At 42.6% G+C, this 26,111-nt stretch overlaps 1 protein-coding gene across 3 annotated transcripts in view; it reads left to right on the forward strand.

Moving 5' to 3' along the window:
- Positions 1 to 26,111, forward strand: part of LRFN2 (leucine rich repeat and fibronectin type III domain containing 2) — a 161,623-nt gene that overhangs the window by 115,237 nt on the left and 20,275 nt on the right. For all 3 annotated transcript variants that reach the window (XM_063328677.1, XM_063328676.1, XM_063328678.1), the window contains one exon: positions 3,628 to 5,020. In XM_063328677.1, coding sequence (XP_063184747.1) covers positions 3,648 to 5,020 — 1,373 coding nt within the window. In that variant the 5' untranslated portion in view covers positions 3,628 to 3,647. The remainder of the gene's footprint in view (positions 1 to 3,627; positions 5,021 to 26,111) is intronic.

A 26,111-nucleotide genomic window follows, 5' to 3' on the forward strand; every position in this document is an offset into this window, starting at 1 on the left:
TGTTATAAGAGGACTAAAGGGGCTATTTTTCATCTTGGGCTGAGACAGGAACTCTGCCAGATTTACTGACTTGCTGTGAGAAATCTACTTTATCTGGCTGATAGATACCTTTAAAATGTAAATCAGAATGGTGAGCTTATCACAAGGCTACCAGTAGTAGCCCATGAAATGTTTGATGTTGCAGGTCACAAGAGATTTTGGAACAAGGTCAGCAAACTGGTCAGCAAAAACAGACCCTAAACTTGATGCTTTATTTTCTGTCTTATATGAAAGTTATCAGAACCAAAATCAAAACATTTTTTATTATACATCCATCCCCTTGGCAACTAGCAATTACCATGACTTTGTGGGAGAGTCTAGATTTTAGAAGATACTATTATAATTGTGCAGACTCATGAATTCTTACCTTATTTGTGGCCCAGGTGTTTTGTCTGTCTGGAGAGAAAAAGGAAATCCAGCTGCCCTATTAAAACCCCAGATGTTCTCCTTAAGGAGCCCTACCCACCTCTGTTCCTTCCAATGTCCTGTAGGTCGCCCTTTGGTTTGGAACATATTTGCTGCATCATGAACCGGTCACTTCAGGAGTACTTTGTAGAGAAACCCAAGGCTCAGAAGCTTGAAATACCCATCACAAAGGCTAGAAGTTTCCTCTACAGGCAACCAATATTTACATTAATACTTTCAAATACGTTCAATAGCTGGAATCACAGCAGCCATGATATTTTCATGCTAGTATGGTTGTTACTGATTTGTCCTCCTGCTGGTAAAAGCACATATTGCACTTGCTGTGTCTTTTTCATGCACACGTGCAATCACACACAGGCAGATGATGCGCTTTCAAGCCATCCACAGATGGTTTCCCCATGAGGGTTTACTTTGCCATTTAGATCTCCTGCTTCACAGCCTCTTCTCGGTGTTGCAGTCCTTATTTTCTGTAATTAACTTCTGTCCCTCCTCCCATTTTTTTCTTGCAAACACTTTTCACACTGATGCTTAGAGTCAACCGTCTCCCCAAAGCACTGTGATATTTAACGGCATCCGGAAAAAATGCGGTTAGAGAATTGGGACACTTAAAGGAGACACTGCTCTCGTAAGTGTGCATTCACATTTTTGAATAGATATTCAGAGGGTGGGAATGTAGATGAGGGAGAAGCTATGAAAGGGCTTATTACTAATTAACTGTATCTATTTCTCACCCTTTTAAACTGCTTTTTGTTTATGATTTCAGCTGCTAGGGTAATACACTAAATTAAAGCTGCAGAACGCTATTATAATTAAGATTCAAAAAGCCAATTGCCTGTTAGTAAACTACCAATTGATAATAATGTAAGGGATATTTATAGTTCTTTGCTAAGTATGCCACAGATTTGCATCAATCACATACTTGCTAATCTCCAAACATTTTATTCAGTAGCCTTTTATTTACTATTGAAGGTAAGATTACTCTTCTCAAGCCATCCTTTCTAAAAGTATCTCGCTTTCATCTTGTTTGCAGAGTTCAGCAAACACAGATGCTTCAGTCCTTTCCTCTCCTATGAAATAGTGATAATGGTATATAATTACTAACATCAGACCATGCAGAAAACCTTGCCATAAAGAACGCACTATACATAGCGCAGCATTCATAATGTCTTGCATTTCTACAGCTCCTTCTTTCTGAGTCATCTTGCGTATTCTATAAAGGAGAAACCAAACCACCTTACCAAGGAGAGGAATCATCCACCTCTGGGCAGAGCCTGAAACATAGGGCCCTAGTTTTCATTCTTTTCACAGGGAGGTGGAGCAAGACCTGTTTAAAGAGTTAAAAAAATAATTACTGAAGGGATTGATTTTGTTTTGTGTTTGGTGTGTGCTGCTGGGGGATTAATAATTAACCTTTATAATTTCTTTTAATTATTATAAGACATCTGCGTAACTGTCATTTCAGCTGTGTGACGATGTGTAAATAATTGCAATGTGACTTTTTTGTGAAATTGGTTTCTTGCATCATATGTTTGCTAAAGTTTGAGTGGATTCGTAGTAATAATTATTGGAATCATTATGAGACACTGCGTATTATCCCGTCAGGCGTACGGCAGTAAGAGAACAAGCTTAAGCACAGTCGACTGTCGGCCATCCACTGCTTGGGCACTGGAGGGTCAATTGATGAAGCGTGAGGGTGTCTCATCTTTTATTGTGCCATGACTGCTCTTGAACCATGAGTGCCAAAAACTGCTAAGTGTACGAGCGCCTGTGTGATTGAGAAGAAATACGGCATATACTAAGTACCAAGGATGGTGATGCTGAGTTTCATGGTGGGGTAATGTAGGTTAAATTGAGGCAAAACAGCCATGTTGGCAATTATAGCCTGAATTGTGCCTGTAGCTACTGCCACAAGTGAGGGCCTTGGAGACTAGAACACAGTATCTTGGCAAAAAAGCCTGGGAGATCCTGTACAAAAATATAGCTCTTTGTGAACCTGCCCCTTTCCGCAGTGGGAGAGCGATGGTTACAAATTAATGATGTGCCCATTCCTCAGCCCTCCTTGACAGCAGGGTCTGGGCAAAGGAGAGACAGAAAGAAAACAAGTTTACCTACGTCCTGCACATGTGGGAAGAAGGTCAGCAAACCTATGTAAGAAGATATTCCCAAACCTGAGGCAGGGCTGCAACTTCTCACAGCCACAATTGGCCCTCTGAGTCAGCCTATATATACATTTAGTTTACTCTTCAAAGACACATACCTTACAGCTCAAGCTGGAAAAGCATGCAAGAGCTGTGAAAAAAAAGAGAAATAACGGTGCGAAGACAAATGGGCAGGATGCAAGAGAGAGCCTTGGACACAGGTGAGAACCCTGCTGTCGCTACAACAGAAAGGACCGCAGTGTGAGAGCATGAGGGCATCAGAAAGCTTCCCAGGAGCCTAAGGTAGCACAGGTTTCCCCTGCATCTCTTCAGAGCTAGAAAATGTCATCCTTCCCATGGCTGACTGCAGGGTGAATCCAGGTGATGACTATGCAAGCGATATCTGCTTCCTGTGCTGCCTATCATGAATTTTGTTATGTGTGGGCAAGTGAACTGTCTCACCCCAGGACTGGCCACATAATTACATGGTCATTACTAACCACATTACTGAGGAGTAAATACGCAGTTATTTTTATCTGTAAAATCAGCTCTTTCAACCCTAAGACTAATTCCACATTATTATGCAGCAGTATGTAATTACTATAAGACAGCGTCTACCCTCAAAGAAGCAGGCACTATTCCAAATGAAATCTTTCAGGGTTTTAAGTAAGCCATGCATGTGACGGCAGGATTTATCCTCTACTAGCTACCCAATAAAAATTATAAAACTGTAACTAGAAAATAGGTAGTCACAAGACCCTATTACCAGGCATAAGCACTAACAATTCCTATCCTATTCAGGATTTTTTTTTTTTTAAAGAAAAGCATTATGTGGAAAAATACGTCGTTGTAACTCTTAACCTTCCCATCACAGAGTGCTGATTGCTTTAGGTGTGACTCCTGAGAGGAAGCACTGCAGGCGCTATGTCTATCTGGAGGTAGATATTAGGTAAAACATAAGAGGAAAGGTAGCTATACATATACAACTGCTGATGTTCCTTGTAACTCTTTTTATTTCTTGTAGGTACTGTTGCGTGATTTACCATGGAAAAATTGCTCTGCAGCATCCTGGTGTTTGGAATGGCTGTCATGGTCAACGCTTGTCCCAAATACTGTGTCTGTCAAAACCTGTCTGAGTCTCTGGGGACTTTGTGTCCCTCCAAGGGTCTCCTATTTGTACCACTAGACATAGATCGAAGGACTGTTGAACTCCGACTCGGGGGCAACTTCATTATTAACATCACACGACAGGATTTTGCCAATATGTCTGGACTTGTTGACCTTACTTTGTCCAGAAACACCATCAGTTACATACAGCCCTACTCTTTCACTGACTTGGAGAGCCTTCGGTCTTTACATCTGGACAGCAACAGGCTGCCTGACATTGGAGAGGATATTTTGAGAGGCTTAATTAACCTTCAGCATTTGATTTTAAACAACAACCAGCTAAGCAGCATCTCTGATGAAGCCTTTGAGGATTTTTTGCTGACATTGGAAGACTTAGACCTCTCCTACAATAACCTCCGAAGCATCCCCTGGGAATCTATAAGGAAGATGATAAACTTGCACCAGCTCAGTTTGGATCATAACCTGATAGATTATATTACAGAGGGGACGTTTGCAGATCTTCAGAAATTGGCCAGATTGGATCTAACATCCAACAGACTTCAGAAGCTCCCCCCCGACCCTATATTTGCCAGATCTCAAGTAATTCCATTAGCCGTTACCCCATTTTCTCCACCTTTGTCTCTCAGCTTTGGGGGCAACCCACTACATTGCAACTGCGAGCTACTGTGGCTAAGGCGACTTGACAGAGATGACGATATGGAAACTTGTGCTTCTCCTCCAGGTCTAAAGGGAAGGTACTTCTGGTATGTACGGGAGGAAGAATTTGTTTGTGAGCCTCCTCTTATTACACAACATACCCACAAGTTGCTGGTTTTAGAAGGGCAAACCGCTACACTGAAATGCAAAGCCATTGGGGATCCCATTCCCATTATTCATTGGGTGGCCCCCGATGACCGTCTCATCGGGAACTCTTCAAGGACAGCTGTCTATGACAACGGCACCTTAGATATCCTCATCACCACCTCCAAGGATTATGGGACTTTCACATGCATCGCAGCCAATGCTGCTGGAGAGTCCACCGCAACGATTGAGCTCTCAATTGTTCAGCTCCCCCATCTCAGCAATGGCACAGGCCGAGCAGCCCCACCGAAATCCAGGCTCTCGGACATCACCAGCTCCAGCAAGTCTAATCGCGGAGAAACAAAAGGCCCACCAGAAAGGGCTGTCCTGGTATCAGATGTGACCACTACCTCAGCTTTGGTCAAGTGGACGGTGAGCAAGTCAGCCCCTCGGGTGAAAATGTATCAACTGCAGTATAATTGCTCGGATGATGAAGTCCTGATCTACAGGTAAATGCGCTTGCTGTTTTGTCTTCTGATGGTGGTAGGGGGAGGAAAGCAGGATATGAATTCTTGTACTCTTAGGTCACGGCTTTGACTTTGAACCGAGGTAGTGCTGCCACTGCCACCTGTAGCATTAGCATTGTGTTTGTCAGTTTATCTGTTAGTCTGTTCACCACTTTTCTAAGTCATGCATTACAAATCTCTATAGTATTCCTTCTCTAACAAGAGGTGCTTTCAGTAAAATTTCCAATTTAGGAAAAAAATAGTACTGCAGTTGGTATCCTCCTTACTAGGCTTAACAAAGAAAGAAAAACTTGACAGACTAGAAGTCAGAAGTTTTGCTTTCCACCTCCTGTAGGTGGGATTGAAACATACTACTGAGAGAGGAAGCGACGTGGGAGGAAGTTTGTGCTGTCTACCCGTAACGCAGGCTCTAATTATTCTGCAATTCAAGATTCAGGGTTGTTAGCAAGAGATTTTTCACCTATATGAAAAAGCTCATTTCTTACTTCACTAATATCTGTTTTACACAACTGTAATGGCTGACAACTTTGGAGTATTTAATGTTTTACAGCATACTAAATGCAAGAAGAGATAGAGATAATTTCAAAAGCAAGCCCTGAATGTTCATTATGCTCCTCCAGTTCTACAACACCTCTGACTTTTAATGATGTAAAGCAAGAGTCGCTCTTGCAGTGAACCTAACTGTGAAAAAGAAAGCAGCAATAAATGTTAGGGATTAAAAATGGGTAGGAAACTGCTTAAGAGTACAGGAAAACAGTGTTACTGCTTCTTGCTTCTGTCTTGGAAGAATGATTGACGTAGTATGTTCATGCTAATTGTGAATCCCTAGAAACCACCCTTTCCTGCCTTTTTATTGCAGAGGCAGCAGTATCAGATGCATTGAGCTGAACTCTGTCTTTGGATGTATGTGAGCTACCAGCAGAAGTCAGAATCTAAGGGCACAGTAGAACAAAACACATAAACTCCTACAGCTTTACAGGCATCCTGAAGCCAGTGGAGAAAAACTGGGTCTGGCAGAGGAATGATGGGATTTGGGTTTTGACTCCAATTTGAGAACTAACTCTGGTGGAAACATAGTCAAAGACATTGATTTCCTCAGTGGGCTTGAGGTTATTATCTGCTGGCCTGCAGACTACTCTGTCCTGCAGTGAGAGCTGAAGCACCAGTCAAGCCATGGTATTCAGCCTCCAGACCAGACCTTGCTATTTTCTTCTTTACCATTGTGTAATTTTCTTTAACACAAGACACTCGAAATAAGAGGTAGTAAATGCTCGTGTGACGTTTTTCACTCGCCCTTCTCCTACAATGAAATCTAATTTTAAAGTTGTTTTCAGAACTCTATTTGACGTGGACAAAATTTTGTGTCAGAACTACTTTTATCTCAAACAGTTGTAGAGCAGAAATAATAAAATTATTTATTTAGCTACTCCAAACTTAGTCACTCTTTGCCAAAAGTAGGAATACTGACCAGCAAGTCCAAAGAATATTTTTTTTTAAATTATATGTATTCAAATACTGAAAAAAACCTGAGGAAATTCAGTTCTGTTCACCTGCATTCCTCAATTATAAAAAGATGTTGAAATAATCAAATCAGTTAGCAGGTACAAGTTATTTGCCTTGCTCTGCCTAACGTACTGTGGAACTGGTGTGTTAGCTTTGGGACTTGCAACTATGTGGAGTTAAGTAGAATGAAAGGATAAGACAAAACCATGATAGAGTAATAGGAATAGAATGAAAGAAAATAGGCTGGTGTCAGTTTTTCCTGAGGCAAAGCTTTTGGCAAAAACTCAACAGTGTTTAAGATCTTGAGCCCAGTGGAAGTCTGAAAAAATCCTCTGTATAGCCATATTGACACTGTATAGAGAATTTCGCCCAGTGAACAGGAAAATCTTTGCAACCAGAAAGAGACATTAGTGGAGGTCGTTAGGTGCTGGAAGTGATCGGATGTATTGATTTGCTGAGGAGGAGGATAGTTGGGGTAAATAAAACGAAACAATGCAGAAGTGAAGACATGCAATCTGGTAGCTGGAGGGGTGAGAATCAGGTGCCGTGGGGAAAGATGAGAGAAAGATGCTGTCTTGCCAGCCTGGTCCAGAGGAACAAGTGGCTGTCAAGGTGTCAGGAACCCTAAATTCTTATCCTGTCCCCATGCTGCCTCTCAGTGAGGTTTTGGCCCTTTGTTGCTTTACTTGCTTGTGGCTCAGTTTTCCAGAAGCACAGTGAGGACAGTGCTATTTCTATAAATCTCCCATCGGGCCTTTTTGAGTATTCATTGATGATGCATAGCTCTTTTCATTCACAGCTCTCAAAAGCACTTCAACGAAGAAAACAAATTTTATTTCTCTACATTTTGCACCGGGGAAAAATGAAGCGCAGAAAGATGAAGTGAATTGTCCATCGTCTGAGAGTTAATCAGTGGCACTCATAATATCAAAACCAGCTCTCATGACTTTCAGCCAGGGAACCACTCAGTCCCTTAGAGTTAATTAACTAAAGCTGTTTTGCTTTAATTGGTCAGATGCATGTCACTGCAATGAGTGTGTAGAAAAACCTAAGGGAAAAGGATTTCTACAGCGCTCTGCTCTATAAAATGCTGTGTATGTGCTAAATGGGATGTGATACTGCTTAGCTGCTAAAATGATGGGCACTTAATATACGTTAAGATACGTCAGTATGCCAGGTCTGAGGCACACTGTCTGCACTCAGCTTGAAGGAATCCTGCCTCACTACCAAGAAATGTATGCACAAAAGACAAAGGTTTGCTGCATTCTCTGCTAAGAATTTTTCATAAACGTTGAACTCATAGTGAAAGTGTGAAAGCAGTTCTTCCCCCCCGCATTGATTTTAACGTCTCTCCTCATCATTACCCAGGACACCAGTCCCATTCCCACTTCCATCCCAGCTGTGGCCTTCCACTTGCAGGAGCTGCAGATGGTACAAAAGGGGCTGCGATGGCCCCATGAAAATTCAAATGTGTGGGAGATAGTGACAAGTGTTGTTTGTTGGGCCTCCTGATTTCACTGAACTGAAATGGTATCAGAATCTGAAGTCTGGCTCCGGATACACCAGTGCCATCATAACGAGGATTAGCAGGAGGAGCACTGTTTCCCTTCCCCCTCTGACCTTCCTTTGTATTTGTCGCCTCGGGGCCATTGCTGAAGCTAGCAGCATGTTTTTAGCTCTTTCAGTGGATTCAGAATGCATGCTTCTGACACTGATGTAATGAGCATGGTCCTGATCAGCACTCTGTTCCACACGGCTTCTCAGACTGAGAAGGAGAAGCTGAAGGAAAGGGAGCAATAGCTTGTGCAAGTGTCTCAAAGAGGCAGCTTGGTCAATGTCAACTTGCAAAGACAAAGTCTGCCCCTAACATTGGTACCAAATCAATATCCTGAAGCTGTTCAGAGGTGACATGCTATATTATCTTTCCACTTCATTGGCAGAAGGGAACGTTCCCTCTTTAATGGAGCATGCACTTAACTCTTAGTGGTATCTCAGAGCTTCCTTTTTGTGCCTTGACCTGTTCTCAAATTGAAAAAGATCCTACAACAGGGGCCTGTGCTGGAGTTGTGTGTCACACACAGGCAAACACCATTGCTCGACTGATCTATGTGTGCTCCCAATGAGCTCTTTCTCTCTCTCTGATTTGTCCTTGCACTGTTTTTAGTAATCCTGCTGCCAAGATAATTATATTGTTTCACCTGGAAGAGAACCAGGATTTCTCTCTTCCTAGGCAGAGTGAAAGCTTGTTTTGCTTGTGGTTTGGCGTGTTTGGGTTTTTTTGACACCCTTTTCTTGTTTGTTTTTTTTTTCTCTTGTTTTGTATTTTTTCCCTTTTCTGATTTATGCTGCTTTCTCATTCTAACTTTTCTTTCCTCTTCACTCTCTTTGACTGTCCTATTCATCTTTGTGCTGTTCAAACCCATGCTGCCCTGTGTGGAAATTGTTGATAATATTATGAAACCACATCATGGCCAGCAGGTGCCACAGAGAGAAGATGATAGATTGCTATATAAGTCTTCTGTTCATACACACAGGTTTATAAGAGCAGGCCCTTTTAAAGTGGAAATTTCTCTGAGAATTGCAAGCAATTTTTTTAGCTACTGTTACATAATAAGGTCCCTTGGGTGGCACAATTAGCCATGGTTGATGCTGCTCCAGTCCAGCAAACTGGATAACCATGGCACTGATGGGATGCACCCATGAGTGCTGAGGGACCCGCCTTAATGTCAGAGTGAGGCCGTTAATTTTGAACAATAATGGCACTTGGGAAAGATACCTGAGGACCGGAGGAAAGCAAATATCACTCTTATCTTCAAAAAAGGCAAGAAATATGACCGAGGGAACCACAAGCCAGTCAGCTTCACCTCAATTCCTGGGAAGGTGATGGAGTAACTAATCCTGGCAACCGTTTCCAGGAATGTGATGGACAAGAGGTGACTGGGATTCATCAGCATGGATTCACAAAGTCACACTTGACAAACCTGATAACCTTTTACTATCAAATAACTAGGTTGGTAGACAAGGCAAGAGCAGTAAATGTCTACCTTGACTTCACTAAGGCTTTCAACTCTGTCTTATAAGATCGTTGTAGAGAAGCTGATGCAGAATGGGCTGGATGAGCAGTGAGATGGACGTAAAACTAGCTAAACAGCTGAGCCAGGAGGGCTGTGATCAGTGGCATGGAGTCTAGCTGGAGACCAGTAACTAGCAGTATATCCCAAGAGTCAATACTGGTCCACAACTATTTATCATCCAATCCTATTTAATATCTTCATTAATGACATGTATGATGGAGCTGAGTGTACCCTCAGCAATTTGGCTGATCGCACAAAACTGTAAGGAGTGGCTGATAGACCAGTGTCATACTGTCATCCAGAGGGACCTTGACAGGCTGGAGAAATGGCCTGAGAGGAACCTCATGATATTCAACAAAAGAAAATCCCAAGTCCTGCCCCTCAGGAGGAATATCCCCATGTACCAGAGATGCTGGGTCCCTCTGGGTGGGAAGCAGCTTTGCAGAAAAGGGTCTGGGGGTCCTAGTGGACATGAGATTGAACATGACCCGGTGATGTGCCCTTGCCACAATGAAGGCTAATGGTATCCTGGGCTGCGTTAGGAGACGCATAACCAGCAGGTTGTAGCTTCTCCTCTACTCAGCACTGATGAGGCCACATATGATGTACTGTGCCCAGTTCTGGCTCCACAGTTCAAGAGAGATGTAGACATATTAGAGAGAGTCCAGCAAAGAGCCACTAGGACGATTAAGGAACTGGAGCACCTCACATATGAGGAAAGGCTGAGACCTGTGACTGTTCAGCCTGGAGAAGAGAAAGCTCAGGGGGGAACTCATAAATATGTACAAATATCTGAAGAGAGGGTGTAAGAAGACAGAGTTAGGCTTTTTTCAGTGGTGCCCAGTGCCAGGACAAGAGGCACCATCTGAAGGTGCACAGGAGGTTCCATCTGAACATCAGGAAACACTTCTTTACTATGATGGTGACTGAGCACTGGCACAGATGGCCCAGAGAGGTGGTGGAGTCTATATTCTTGGAGATATTCAAAAGCCATCTGAACGTCGTCCTGGGCAACTGCGCCTGGGTGGCTGCACTTGAGCAGGGAGATTGGACAAGATGACTTCCAGAGGTTCCTTATAACCACAACCATTCTGTGATTTTGTAATCCAGAGTGTCACTGCTCTATCACAGAAATCCTACCTGCTTCTGGGAAAGTTAAAGGTACATTTTCGTCAGTCTAGACTCTCCTTTCAAAAGTGTTTTAGACATTTAAGAGCATCAGACTTATGATTAGTGCAACTTAGGCACTGGCATACTTGATTAATTTTGAATAAGGGATTGAACTGATATACAAAAATTTTGAAAACAGTATCTTTGGGGCTCAGTTTTCCATCTGTAAGCAGGGGTGATAGCACTGCCTTGCATCATAGGGATAAACACATTAGAAAATATTGTGGAACCAGGAGCCCACAGAAATGAATAGGGAGACTGTTGCTTTGAAATCATTGTGTGGTCTGCAGCAACCCGGAGAGTCATGAATGATTAAGATGCAACATTACATAACTGCAGCACTTGAATCCAAGTAAGGCATCTGGGGACAGAGATTGTGTCTTTTTTATGTGTAGAGCACCCTACATGATGTGGGACCAAATCTCAGTTTTGGCCATCGGGCATTGGTGTAATTTATAAATTCACCACTATTTCAAAAGATGAATAAATCTGCAAGTGTTTTGTAGAACTTCCCAGGTCATACTGAGCCTGCTGGCTGTGTTTTGAATTAAAGCAATGATGCAGCCGCTTAAAAATGTGCATCTGAAGTGCGACGCTTCCATTAGATTTATGAGAGATTTAGGTCTGTTTTATTTTGTGGTATTTCTTACTAAGAGTGATAAAAACAACTGTACAAATTAAGAATTACTGTAGCACTATAGTCTCCTTAGCTTATAAATTCAGCACTGGAAAAAAAATGTATCTCTGAAAGCTTATTTTTTCCATATATATTTTATGCAGCAGGCAGTCTAAGCATTAAAATATGAATAAATGGCTCCACATCTCCAGCCTTTTTAAACAATGGCACCATGGATTTGATTACTTAGAGAATATAACAATGATTTACATTTACACAGCTCCTTTTACTGCAAGTGCTGTACAGACCGGCTGAACGAAGATCACTCCACCAACCACTGCTATCCTGTCACCTCTCAGTTACATATTAGCTGCAGTTTGGCAGTCAGGTGATAGTGCAGTTCCATTTTATGAGCAAAAAATAACTTGGGCATTTGCACTTACGGATACTTTAACCTAGGTAGGAAGTAATTAACCGAATTTGAATTTCCCACAGCATAGTGGGATAAATATACCCATGCACTCTTCTAGTCCGTTGCGTGTCAATACGAGAATGCTTTATGACTAAGGTGTTGCAAACTTCAGAAATATCTAAGTTGTGTAAGGATGTTCTCTCAAACAGCGGTGCCACGCTGAACACCGTGCATCGGAGGGGATGCCACTCTCTATATTGCTAATGCTTCTTGCAACAAAGGCCTGATGTGTGGAGGTCTACCAGCTAAAGACTGGAAACAGAGGAAGCCCTGCCCTGCTGCTGTTAGGGCAAATAATCTCAACATCCTGATGCTGTAGTAAAGAGTGATTACATTATTTTGTCTCTGAGGAAAGTTAGAAATACAGAGTTCTGGTAATTTTAGAAAAGGTAGAGGATCAATTTATTCTGAAAAGGCCTGAACATCCATCCTTACTCATGATTTGGACACGCAGGACCTTGCACTGGGCCATGTTGAACTTCACGAGATTTGCATGGGCACACCTCTCAAGCCTGTCCAGGACCCTCTGGATGGCATCCCTTCCCTCCAGCTTGTCGACCGTGCCACACAGCTTGGTGTCATCAGCAAACTTGCTGAGGGTGCACTCAGATGAAGACTTAGGGGTAAATGCCTGCCACTATTCTACCCCCTTTTCAGTTCTACCCTTGTCTCCAACCTGGCTATGCAGTAACCTTCCTCCGTGGCTCACCGCTGGTGCAAAAACCCCTCCTCACCCTCAACACGTGAACGGAGCTATTCTAGCTGCATTGTATCCAGGATACAAACCTTGATTTGGTCAAAGCATTTATATAATTAAACACAGAATAAAACAACCATTGGGAGGAAGGACATCACATGAAGACATTAATCATCACGTATTAATCATTTGTATTTGACAGGTTGAGACAGAAACTGTATAAAAATAAAAATGTGAAGTCACAGTCCCAAAGAGAAACAAAATTTATATAAGCAGAGCAGGGGAAAGTCTTACATGAACATTTGATACTTCAGGTCATTTGAGACTGGTTTGCGGCAGTAGTGTGCATTGACTTCTAGAGGACCCTTAGCAAGTGCAGGCTTGCTGAAAGGCATCAGACATAATGAAGAGGATGCTTGACAGAAGCACGCATTCTGGGATTATGGGGTTTTACTCGCTTCTGCTGAAAAAAATTTCATCTAGCCTTTTCTTTTTGTTTTGTTTGTCTTAATGGGAGAAATTCAGGGACAAAGCGTATTTCAGTGTTGGTTTTTGTTTGTTTGTCGGGGTTTGTCGATTTTTTCTTCTTTTTTCCCTTTGCAATATGAGAAATCTTTGAAAAATAAGAAAAAAATGCAGTGAAAAGGACAAAAATTACAAGTATTGCCAGATAATGAAGTAGAAAATAGAAATATAGATTATGAAATAAATATAATAAAAATATAAAAATAAGCGAGAATTAAAGAAAAGTAGTTGTACATCTTAGCATTGTCACTAAAGTTGTCCTAGATTGTTGACAAACTGTCATCCACTTGATGCTCGCACAGAAACTCATGAGAAATCCATTGGTCAGAGACATCCAGTTCATCATGAGCAGAGGTAAACCGTGCAAACACCACCCAGACCAATGTTTTCTTGCTTGATAACCACGACAGAAAGGCAAAATACTAAATGGCCATTTATCCCTACAGGAGATATGTCCCTTTATGTGAGTATGTGAGAAGCATGTGACAGCATGTGAGAGGGCACTTGCTGCCCACACCGCAGTGCCCCAGCAGAGCAGAGAAGGGCAGGACAGCATCTTTCACTGGCTTGGAGGCATTCCCACTTCCTTCAAAGCTTAACAGCTGTCAAATAACATTTAGTGAGGTATGAGGAGAGGTTGTATGCTGCAGTTCTACCCCTGAGCTCTGCCTCAGGAGCTGAATACAAAGGCAAAGAGCCTGATTCTCAGCCCCTGTTGTGCTGCTGGGAAGTAATCCCACCACGGCCAAGGGTGTTGCACGGGGTGGAAAGGAAATCAGAATCTGTTTTCAGCATAAGACAGCGCTGCTCCCATTTTATCTCCGCTGCTAATTATTTATTTGGCTCATCAAAGGCTCAGCATTTTTACTGGAGGGGAATTCGGGACGAGCTAATGCTTGCCCATAACATCTGCCACATCCCCTCTCCTAGCTGCTCCGAACACAAATGCCAAGAGCTGTCCCCACCCATCACTGCAATAACGAGCTACACGTCTGATGCCAAAATGAACCATTGAAAGAAGATTTTGATTAAGCTTCAGGTGAATCAAGAATTTGATGTCTAAATGAAAAGTTTTGACGCATTCAGATTCATGCTACTCCTGAATATTAAGAAGCCAGCACACAGATGCACAGTTACCACTATCTTTCCTATTTTAAATCTAGGGCAGACTTATAGCAGTTCACGCGCTTCTCTGTGCAAAAAAACTTATGCCATTTGCTGAATGCTTAGCAGTAACAACCTCCCATGTCATTCGTAGTCATGCAAAATAGTTAGTCATGCAAAGTGATAATAGCACGGACAGTTACAAATATTAACTGATCAAATGCTTGACCGAAGGCTTGTCTCAAAGCCCTCAGAAATGAGTATCCACCATTGACACTGAAGAGCTTTGGTTCAGCCTGAAAATCTTGCATTTTAGGGATTAACATTATTTTCTAGAGAGGCGGATGGAGGAAAAAGGAGGTTAAATAGTTTGCTTAAGGTAATTCAATAAGCCAGTGGAAGAAACAACATGCCTGCAGAATCACAGCTGGAAGTAGTCCTGATTTAGCTTTCAGTGCGTTCCTAATAAAGTCCTTCCTCACATTTAAAATGTGAGGGGAGAAAATATAGCATTCTTGGTGTTGTTACTGTTGTTAAATATAGATTATAAATCTGTTTGACTTGGGAAAGGCATCTTCAGTAGTATCAAACTGAGATCAGGGCTTCACTGTGAGCATGTATCTGTACAACAGAGGTGTGTTGTCTCCTTAAAGGAATCGTAAAAACAATGAGGCTTGATTTCTTACATAGTTTATACACGTAATGCAAATTTAAGCACCCAAGATGCTCCACTTGATGTCCGAATTTTCACTTCTTCAGCTGGTACGTGCAGCAGGTTCCCAACACTTTTTTTCTCTATGGTGCTGATCCAGTGAGTTACAGATGGCATCAGAGATCCACTCTAATCCCTTCCTCAATTTGGGTCACAGCTACCGACATCTGGGTCCTTTTAGGAGACATCAAAATAGTATCAGTGACCACAGAGTGTGACAACTACTCCTGGCCTTTCTAAATCTGTATCTGAGAACTTCCTCCCTCCCCTCACTTCACCCTTCTTTTCAACTGGGACGCCAGCAATCCAGGTAATCTCCAGACTACTAAGAAATCTCCTTCAACAGTGGTGACCCTCTAGTAGAAGCAGCGGCTCAGAGCTATCTGCCTCAAGGAGAGGATGATTTATTTTTATCCGCGGGTGTTTTGTGAGAGAGTTACAAATAATAATAATAATAAAAAAAAAAATCTTAAAAGCATGTTGTATTCCTAAAACATACCGAGTTCCTAAAATTTGCCTTGCCAGTTTGAGATCATTCTGCTTAACTTAGCTCCCACTTGCTCACGCGCCACTCCAGGCTGTGGGTAGGTGAGACAGGGTGCCTTGACAGCTCCTGCCTCCCCAGCCATCTGACACCCTACCCCGTACAGCTCCCCTCTGAAGTCACATGAAGCCTTTTTACCCATGCCAAAGTTGTCTCTCTCTTTTAGATTTTTGGTAGGAGGTACTTGGAGGAGGGCACCTGCTCCTCCTGCAGTAGGTTCCCAACACTCCTTGTCTCTCCAGCATTGAGCAGTTGCGTTCTGACTGCGGGAATTGCTTTGGGCTTCGTGCAAGAAATTATGTTACATTTTTTTTATGTAGGACTATTTTACCTATCAAATACATGAGACAGGACAAGGAGGATGTCAAAGGGAGAATAATTTAAAGTTACAAACACAGCCAAAACCTGGTGCTTCATTTCACTGCCATAGCTCCAGACTCACCCATCTAATTGCTTGTTCTGAATTTCCTATTACACCCTCTCTCTTTCATACCAGGCTTTCTGCTTGTATGCTCAGGTTGTTTTCAGAAAAAAAAGTACTTTTTTTGTACAATGATTGCACTGGTTAACCCTAACATATGATAACAATGATACGGTTTGTTTCCTTAGAGAAATGATTTAAGACTCATCATTTGAAAAATATAGAACTGGAAAAGACACAGCACTGGAAAAATAAAAAAGAAAAATGCAGTAGACTAAATAAATTATAAAGTAAGTCTTCATTACCTTTAGTTCCTACAAGCCTGGTTATTTTTGGATTTGCCTATAATAGGTAGATTTTCTGAGCAAAGTATATGTACTCAGTATGAGCAAAAATCATACTTTTCAGGTGATCCAGTGCAAGGTGAATGCAACACGTGTTTCTCATTTAAACCTATTTTGAGGCTTTAATTAAGATGTTGATGGTGAGTAATCTTTGTGTTAATGCTCTGGTCAGGGGAGGATGAAAGAGGAGGATTTCAGACAAGCTGAGAACTTAAAACTCGAGGCAGAAATCAGATTCATGCTCCATGTAATTTTTTGAGTGTTGTAGGTTTTCAGTGAAGTCTCATACTACAAGGAAGCCTTTTATCCTTTCTTTGTTCTTAAAAGGGCACAGTAGAAATGTAGCTCAAATTTTCAACGGTAAAGAAAGAAAATGTGAGGTAATGGATGTCTTTGAGAACATGATATGGGTTATTTCATTGTCATATTACCCTTTCCCCCCAAAACATATCTTGCTTTATAGTCTAATATGAGGGCAGTACAGACATGTACCCTGTAATCCTTAATAATCTGTAAAAGGGCCAAGCACAAAGGTAATCCAGTCCTAACCGAGGATAACAGGCTAGTACTGCAGTCTAAAGAAACCTTGAAACTGTAACGCCATTGAGAAATTTCTGTGTTTAAAATGAAGTGTTCTGATTTTCACAGCCGAGAAAAAGCAGCCCAGCCAGCAGGCTGATCTGCCCTATTGCCGCAGCCCTGCCGATGTCGCAGAGGCACGGCATGATCATATTAAGTCCCAGCGTATTTGACAAGAATCCCACAAAGTGATGCTGCCTAGAAAGGAAACAGGAATTGCCTTCAGCATTTGGCGTAGGGTACTGTAGGGTGGAAGCAAAATCAGCTCTGTGCCATGGTAACAGAAAGGGCTGCATTGGTGCCCGGCAAGTGAGAGAGATACCGAGCCTGGCATCCTCCGATGGGAAAGAGCTTATCCAGTAGGGGCTAGAGCTGTGCTTTAGGGTGGCCAAAAAATCCCTGTGGACACCAAGGTAAGCCTATACCCTAACCCCCTTCTGTTCAGCTGCTCCTGGTTTACAGATTAGTTTATTTGCAGTCACGAACAGTTTGAGACGGCCAGCACTAGGTGTGAATTTGTGCTGAATTTGCCCATCTGTCCTCCCTCCCCTTCCCCTTACATCACTTTGAATTTGCCTAGGTTTAAATTTTGTAATATTTATTTATTACCTCATAATTTACTTCATTTTGACAAGAAAACAAATAAAAGAGCTGTTTGCTCAAACCAAAACTTTTTTTTTTTCCCCCTAATTATCTATTTGTTTATTTAATCGGCTTGGATTGTGGAATTGGTTCTTATGTAGATATCCAAAACCGTGCTCTGAATTTCTCTCAGAATGGGGATCGCACAGGCAGTAGCTGCCCGATAGACATATGGGCAACTGACAGCATCGAGGCACCCCACCAGCAGCTCTGTCGTCTGGCAGGCTGCCTCAGAGAGTCAGGCTTGATGAATCAGTCCTTCTGCCGGTGCTGGGAGGGTGGGGGCCGTCTGCGCCTCTGCTCCAGAAGGCTGCTGCAGAATGAGAAAGAGACACAGCAGCGACCACTGAGCCTCCCCGCGCGCTGTACTGCAGAGTTGGGACGGCAACGTCCAAGTCAACTTAAATCTTGCTAATTTGAGTATGTAGAGGCAGTATTTCAGCTTGGTTATGCTGGGGCAAGGATGCGTTACTGGCCTGGTACCTGCTCTTCTCTCTGCTGCATGCAGACGTTCGCAGCCGGGGCGTGCCATGGGGAGGAATGTGGCAGCTCTGCCAAGGTTTGGCAATGGGAGAGGGGAGGAGGAGTGAAGGTAACTGTCTTGAAACTGGCCCATCTCTTTGTGCCTCTTCACTTTCATCCCTAAAAGGGAGCCAGATGTTCATGTAAGCTGAGCAGGGAGCTAAGGGGACCCCTGCTTCTCTCCTCCACCCCTTGATCCTTGCATCCTCCTCTGGTTGCTGTTCCAGTCAATGACGTGACTGTGCCCGGCTCTCTGAGGAAGCAGAAGGAGGAATGGCCACCATGGAAGGAGTCATCTTCAGATCCTGGCTCCTCCCATCCAGGGCCTCACAGTGCCTGGAGCGGCTGCTGTCACAGGCTGCTGACTGAGCAGAGGGCAGTGACAGACCCATCTTCTCTGGGTAGTGTCAGACAAACCTCCTGCACCCTCAGTGGCACTAACGAAGCTGCAAACTCTCTGCTGGAAAAACAGTGCAGAAGTAGCTCCGATGGACGCCTGGCACTTGTATGATTCACTTAGGGAGACGAGCCACATCAAGGCTATACGTATGGCTAGTGGTTTAAATTCTAATTTCCTTCTCTGGGGACACTAACACCTTTTGTGAGGTGAAGGACTGTTTGCAAAGGGAAGGATGAAATAAACGCTGGGAGCAGGATTCATGCCTGTGACGAGTGTTAACAAAAGCCTGAGAGGCTGCAGCAGTCCCACTTCAGGGCTCTGTGCTGCACCTTTGCACAAGACCAGGTTGGAGTGGGATGAAGAGGTGACAAAACCTTATGCTATACAAACTCTGACTAATGGAAACATATGAGGTTTTAACTGTTTGGGCTTTTTTTCCCCACTAAAACATAATATTGTTATTTGTTTCACCTTTTCTTTTTGTTTTCCCCATCCAGGCTATCTCCTGGTAGATAATTATAGTGGCTGTGGCTTAATTAGCTAATTATGCCAGAGCTGGAGTATTTTTCAGAGTAAAGCCTTTTATTTAGTTGTTCTAAAGCAGCTTCCATTTGGGTTTTCTCCTAGAATTTTCTTTGTATTTCATTGTGTGGTAGTACAGGTATTTATAACTGGTTTCATTGGGATTTGTGAATATGCTGGTTATCTGAATGGAGTGAAAGGAATAGCACTCTGGAGGGCAAAGGTGGCATACTCCTGGAAGTAGCACACTTACATAAAACTACCTGCAAAATTGAGTTGATATTTTGACTTTAGAGTAGAAAATAATAATAACGATATAGCTTTACTCCAGAAACCAGAAAAAAATTATTTTAACCTTCATATTAACATCTTTAAAGGACACATTTTACCTAACAAGCATAAGGCTGTTTGAATTTGGCCTTTGCATCTACAAACAAAAAACCACAATTCCCCTGTTCTTAGCAGGCTCAGATTGTCGGTATATAAGTCTTGCCTGTGTTGCTAGCTGTACGCTGTAGACAAAGATTTAGGTGTTCACTGAGGTGCTGAACTATAGGTTGCAGGTGAATGGAATCAAAGCTGTCTGGTCTTTCTTGGAAAACGCAAAGACAAGGAGCAGCACAGAGAAGCAGGCAAGGAGAGCTGTTTCTTGGCCAGATTAGGACACATAGTGGTAAGATTTATGTTGCTGTAACGTGGAATTGTAATGTGCGTTTTTTCCAGTGGTGCCGAACTCCGGCAAAGTCCTACAACTTCCTGCCCAAATCCATATAACCTTGTAATGGCGATGGCTGATCACACTCCATCCCTTGCTATTTCATAGTTGTCCATTTAAAGTCATGAGATGTTGTTCAACTATCAAAGGCGATATCGAGCAAAGTCTTAGTAAGCTGTGACCTTACAGCTGCATGGTGCTGAGAATTTTCCAGATTTCTTAGTCATGGGGACCCACCTCCCAACGGTTTGCTGGTCCCCTTACCTCCCCAGTTAAGACTGGATTAACATGCTTGCCTGCTGAGCTTCATGTCCATCAGTTAGTGAGACTGTGTATGTCGGCACCAGGTTAACACCTGTTTTCTACCTTTCTTTACGTGATTTCAGTCCAGAAACTTTGCATGTTTTTAGGGTAGCAAAGGGAGCCCAGGAACAGTGATAGAAGCAGAGTCCTTCTTCCTACTTAAGAGAAAGCCCCTGAGGACATGATCTGCAAGTTTTTTCCTGGCTTCTGCCGTTTTCCTTCCTTCTGCTTAACCTTGATTAACCTTAGTGGTGACAGGGAGGCATATACCAAAAAGAGCTACAGGCCGCTTTTCAAATTAGGTCACATTTAGTGGTTTCCAAGCAAGAGTTGTTGTCGTGGGGAAATTTTGAAGCTAGTACCTCAGTTTACCCAAAGCAAACCTTAATCTGTGACATAGTGGGACAGAACCACAAAGTAATTGATTGCTCCTTACACTGAACAAGGAGTAGATTTAAAAACTAATTTTAAAAAAAAAAAAAGAAGATCCACACTGTGGTCTCACAGTCATTGCAGCAGCGTGCAACATCTGTCTAGCACACCCTCCAACCACCTGCCTCTGCAATGGCTATGAAGACGCAAACCGTATATCAACTCAGTTTTATTTTCTAGCCCTGTTTAAAATGGAATAAACCCTGGAATATCTGTCCCATGGGAAATTCCAATATTGCAACATCTGTTTCTGTCAAGAATCAGTCTGAAAATTCTCCATAACAGTGGCTTTGTTTGTTTATGGAAAGAAAACTCTAAAAGTATTTCATTTGGGAATGTGTTGCTATCAGTCTCTTTGTGGATGTTACAGCTTTGGGAGTGACAGCCCCATCCCCACCATACATCATGCCCCTTGGGAAGTTATTCTCCTCCTGGAAGCAAAGCTCCCTAAATTCATCACCTTCACTTTGCTCTCTCCCCTCTCCCCACAGAGGTCTTCCTTCCTTTCATATTGTCCCGGCTTTGAGCCTCTGCAGTGGTGAAGGGATGGTCGGGGCGTACAAGGAGAAGGGGCATGGGAGAGTGGGAAAGGAGCAGAGGAACATATCAAGGGCTGGAAGCAGAGCATCCCTCACGGGTCCCAGGGAGAGGAAGAGCATTGTGGCTCCCCACAGCTGTACCTTTCATTTTCCTGACAAGAGACAAGAAAAAACTGCATCTAGCAGAAACCCCTATTTTAACACTAAAAATGTGTTTCATTTGAGGTATCTGACCAGCTTTGCCGTCAGAATACCAAGGTTTTGCTAGATGCATGTAGTGTTAGTGCCTGTAAAAGCTTTGAATATGTAATCCGAGGGACATCCAACTGATGTAAAATACTGTGCACTTTACACAAGTTCCCTCAGGGAGGGGATGATTTGGCATGAGTAATGAATCCCTCCGCCAGACGGAAACCAGACGGCTCTGCCGTACAGAGCCGCAGCTGCAGGAGCCAAAAACCTCCGGCTGAAGTTCGTGTCCTGGGAGCTATCACATTTTTCAGTCATTCTCCGCCACTAGCAATGGATGCCTCACTTGTCGCATCCCAGCTGCACCCTCGCCGCTACGGTTTGCACTTCAGTGAAACAATAAGTCGCTCTTACATTTTCAGATGTTTTGCTCAGTTTTGAGTGCATGGTGTTTTGTCTTTTTCCTTGCAGTGACAGCACAACTTACCAGGCAACACGCATTGCTGTTTATCTGCAGTGCTGTCTCTTACACGTTGTTTTCATGACAGTTCAAAAAGGCAGAGCTGCACAACATTTAGCTAAAGGCAGAGGAATGAAGATGGAAGATACACCATGAAAAGGGTGACATGTGAATACATAAAAAGGTACATGAAGACAGAGGGATCAATTTCGGGGAAAAATATTCTTTATCTTTCCTCCCCTTTGCCATTCCCAAATACGAATTACATGTAACTTTGCTTAATGCAATCCTTATTTCTTTTCATTTTGTTCCCCTACGGATTTTTCTACAAATCAGGAGCCGAGTAGAGCTAAGTGACAACAGACCACTTGTCGGGACTGGATCCTCTTTTTCCACTTGTGATTTAATCCATGACCAGACTGAGATGTATTCAGCTTTATTTTCTATTCAGAATTACCAAGCTGGAGGTTTTGTGAGGCTTCTTGCTAACTAGTGTAATTATGAGACCTATAAATTTTGACTTTTCTGTGCAGAGATTTTCTTGTTTAAAGGTTTCTGCTAGATAAATTATTTGTGACTGTGTTTTATGATTTGACTGGCTGTTTATGTTTATGCTCTCTCTTCTCACCCCACTATTTTGAGATACCTTTCTACGCTAACCATTATTTTAGCGAGCACAGGTAGCAGAATATATACTTAGGACACAGTTTTGTCAGTCAGCATAGGATGTTCCTGCTACGTGGATCTAGCATTTACATAATGGCAACTACGCTTGAGATAATCGCAAGTGGAAGCAACCTGCCATGAGGACTCAGAGATAAGAAATGCAATATTGCTTCCAAGGATGGGTTAACACACACAGTTCTCTAAAAATTCAGTATTTTCGCTACTCCAGATCAGAGGTAACATGAGGTGCTTTCTTTTGCTGTAGCGAAGGCCAGGAATGGAAGCAGAACAGCCTTTTCTGTGGGTTCTAGTCCTATTTTGCATCCTCAGAAGCTATGGAAATTTCACTGCTGTTCAGTCAGGTTTGGATAAGCACCAAAACTCTGCAGAGACTGACTGTTCAAAGAAACATTTAAGCTTTTCTTAATTAGGCCATTGCAAATTCTAAATATCTATAGGTAGAACAACTCAGAAAATTGTAGATCTTTATTCGCCCAAATGAGAAGTGAAATTATACAACATGTAAGAAAAATATGTAGGAAATAATATTCTGTTCCATTAAAATATTAGAAGTTTTCACTGAAAAACAAGCAGTAAAAAAGAGCTTCCTAAGTTCTGCTTCTGAAAATGGATAGCTGAAAAGGCTAATTTTTTTTTTCTTGAACCTGTGAACACTCTTATTAAAAATAAAAGATGAAAATAAAACTACTTCATTCTAATTTTTTTTTTAAATAAACCACAGCTTCTGAGAACTACAGGAGTCTTCTCTGTCGTGAGTCCAGAGAAGCTCTGTTAACTTGAAAGCAGAACTTTACAGTGCATAACTGAGAGTTCCTACAGTTGGCATTTGGGCAATCTCACATGCCTTCTGCTTTGTTTACGAAAAAGTGCGTATAGTTGACAACCTACACAAACAGACTGCCCGGCTCCCCAGGAGAGCTTTCCGTACCACCTAGCTCCAGCATCTAGTTTAGACAGCGATTGCAGAGGCAGCTCAAGGCGGGTTGCCCTTCCTCCTCTCGCCAGCTCTGGCGCGCAGTCAGAGCGGAGTGACAGCCGCCCTCCCTTTCCCTGGGGCTCTCGTCTCAGATGGACCCAGGAGCTGGGCTCACCACAGCCCAGGCAGCAGGGCTGGCCCCTCATGTCACCAGGATAGGGGCAAGACTCTGTCTCTCCGCAGTGGTCGATTTTGAACTCTGGCCAGCCAGGAAGGTGGAGCTTTTAGTGGCTGCGCCATTTGTAGACAATGCACTAGCCTAAACACAGTCCAGCTTTCTCCGATAGATTAATTTGTTCTACAGAGCTATCAGATATAAAAACTTTTGCTGCCTAAAATTGGCAGATATATCTCCGAATGACATGACTGATACACTACTCCCACAGACAGTCCTTTTGAAGGCTGGTTCGTGATGTTATTATACGGTGGCTTTTGGGATAAGTCGTGTGCTTCAGAATGCACTTCCCAGCACAACTGCAAATGAAATGACTGTCGCAGATGCAGATACTGTGGACAATAAGTGATGTGTGCCTGTCTGACATTTTCTTCCTGCAAAGTGAACAACAGTGAACAGAGTATAGAAAGTGACAATAACCAGCCTTAAATTACTTCTCTGATTTATTCTATTGGTTATCTGGTTTTCCCCCTCTTGTGTTACATGCACGTATTAATCTGAAAACTATAGCCTGACTTGTGAAGAAACTCCTAGAGAGCTAGCAATTTTTTGTTGGCTTCGAAGGATTTATGCATTTATCTGTTCCAGGGATGTTCCATCATTCTCATATGCTGAAGCTTTGAGTGAGTTATGGCGCTGAGGAGAGGGAACTGCAACTATTAATCATTGGCAGCAATGGGATATCCTCCATGGGCATCATGTGCCATTGTCAGTAGATCACAGAACTGCCGTTGACCTTGAATGGAGAAAAGTAAAGGATAAAGGTCATCTTTATTTCATCTACACGACAAAAGTTTTGAAAATGGCTTCTCATGAAAGCATTAAAGATCTGCTGCACAAACCCCTTGTGCTGAACGATACTGGCTTCCCCCACAGACTTTCTGATGATCAAAGTGTCAGTAGAGGCACCTTAGAACTGAACAGTACTGTAGAAACCGTAACTAACATGCTAAGCTGAAAAGACACTGGGTTTATGTTCTTCTGTGTTCATGTGGTCCTGTGGCCTTCAGAAAAAGCTTCTAAATGTTTGGGGGTTTTTTCTAGGTCTCTTTTAATAGTGATAATAACACACAGAAGTACCTCACAGACACAGGCATGTTTCAAGTGGAAGTGGCTGGATACAAAACAAATGACCTATCTCTGGACACTCCAGAACTGGCTTTAAATACCTGGGACTACCTCCTTTTTCCTTTTGCACGTGAAATGTTATAGTCTTCCTTTTTCCATGGTGTCTTTGCATACCCTTTAATTTCAACCAGCTGTCCTAGGTCTTTTCCTATAAATAAACTCTGGATACTTGTCTCCATGTTTATCATGGCCTTGGGAAGATTGCCTGTGGCCACCCGGGCTTTCTCAAGCCTCTCTCTCAACCATTTTATGAGGAGCCATTGACTATTTATCCAGTCATCTTAGCCAATAACAGACTATCCATCACATTATTCTTTATATTCCATATCTCCTCAACCCCTGCACTCCTCCAAGTATAGAAACTCATACGATCTTCTGACTCTTCCCAAAGCAAAATTCACAACTTTAATAATTCACCACAGCTTTAAATAGGCTGACTTTGTCTCCATCCTGCCTCAAAGTCTGTTACTTGCTTATTGGTTTGGCTTTATATGCAGATGTGTAAACCACTCTTTATATTTCTCAGTCTGAAGTGAAGACATATATTCAAATCGGAAATGAGCTGTGGCATTTTAACCTTGTGGTCTGAACCAGTAGGAGGAGGTAGAGTCATCAACTCCTAATCCCCTGCGAAATCCTTAAGACCGTATGTCCAGTAGACTGCTGTGCTGGGGCTCAGCGGAAGAATCCCTGGATAAACTCCTCAGCCTGTGCTGGACTCTGCTGTCCAGAAGGTCAGACTAGATGGTCGTGAGTACCTGTACTGCTTTTAACATTTGGGAAGCAGCCACCTACAAAGGCAAGAACGTAAAAGCAGTCAAACTGTCAACCAAAGCCTTCTGGTAAAGTCAGCAGGTTCAATAAAACCGAACATCTCCGTGTACACTAATGCTACAGTTGTATGCATTACAATTTCAATTACCTTAACTTTTGTGAGTGTGACTATTTATTACTTTAACTGGCAGTTATGTCACAGCAGTCATATGCTGAGTGGATCTTCTTAGGCTGTATCAAAAATAGGTACTACATGGCTTCACCTTCCTTGAGAACTAAGAAGAGCCTTTTTAACTGACATGGTAGAATGCTGTCAAGCTTTCAGACAGTGTTTGTCTCTAAGTACCAGCCCTCCCCTTACAGTCCTGAAAGTAAGGCTGATGGAAAAAAGTACTGATCATTTCAGACTCCTGGTCTAGAACTCTAGTAGGAAATATCCTATCAGGCGTTAAGCAATGTCCACAGGTGCAGAGAGCACATGACAGGATCAAAGACTCTCTCTTTCATTGTTTAGTCCCTGGGTAAGCTATTAAGCTATGGTCCATTAAGTGTCTCCTATCCTTTCCCCTGGAATCTTTTCAGTGGATTTTATCTCGGCAAGATCCAGCATGCAAGAAACATTTGTTCTTGTGAATAAACTGAGAAGAGTGTATTATGATACTTTGCACTGGGCTGCAACTGAGAGTGAAAAACATGAAAACGTGTACTTCTTTCTTACTTGACTGTAGGGATGCTCTTTACTGGCCAATCCCTTGGACAGTTGTTTCCAAGGCTCTTTTGAGCACTGCAGACAGATCTCCCTGCCTTTCAGCCTGCCTTCTGTGCCATTAGTCATTGTAGAAGAGGTT

This window comes from Chroicocephalus ridibundus, chromosome 3 (assembly GCF_963924245.1).
Source record: "Chroicocephalus ridibundus chromosome 3, bChrRid1.1, whole genome shotgun sequence".
In the NCBI taxonomy this organism is placed as follows: Eukaryota; Metazoa; Chordata; class Aves; order Charadriiformes; family Laridae; genus Chroicocephalus; species Chroicocephalus ridibundus.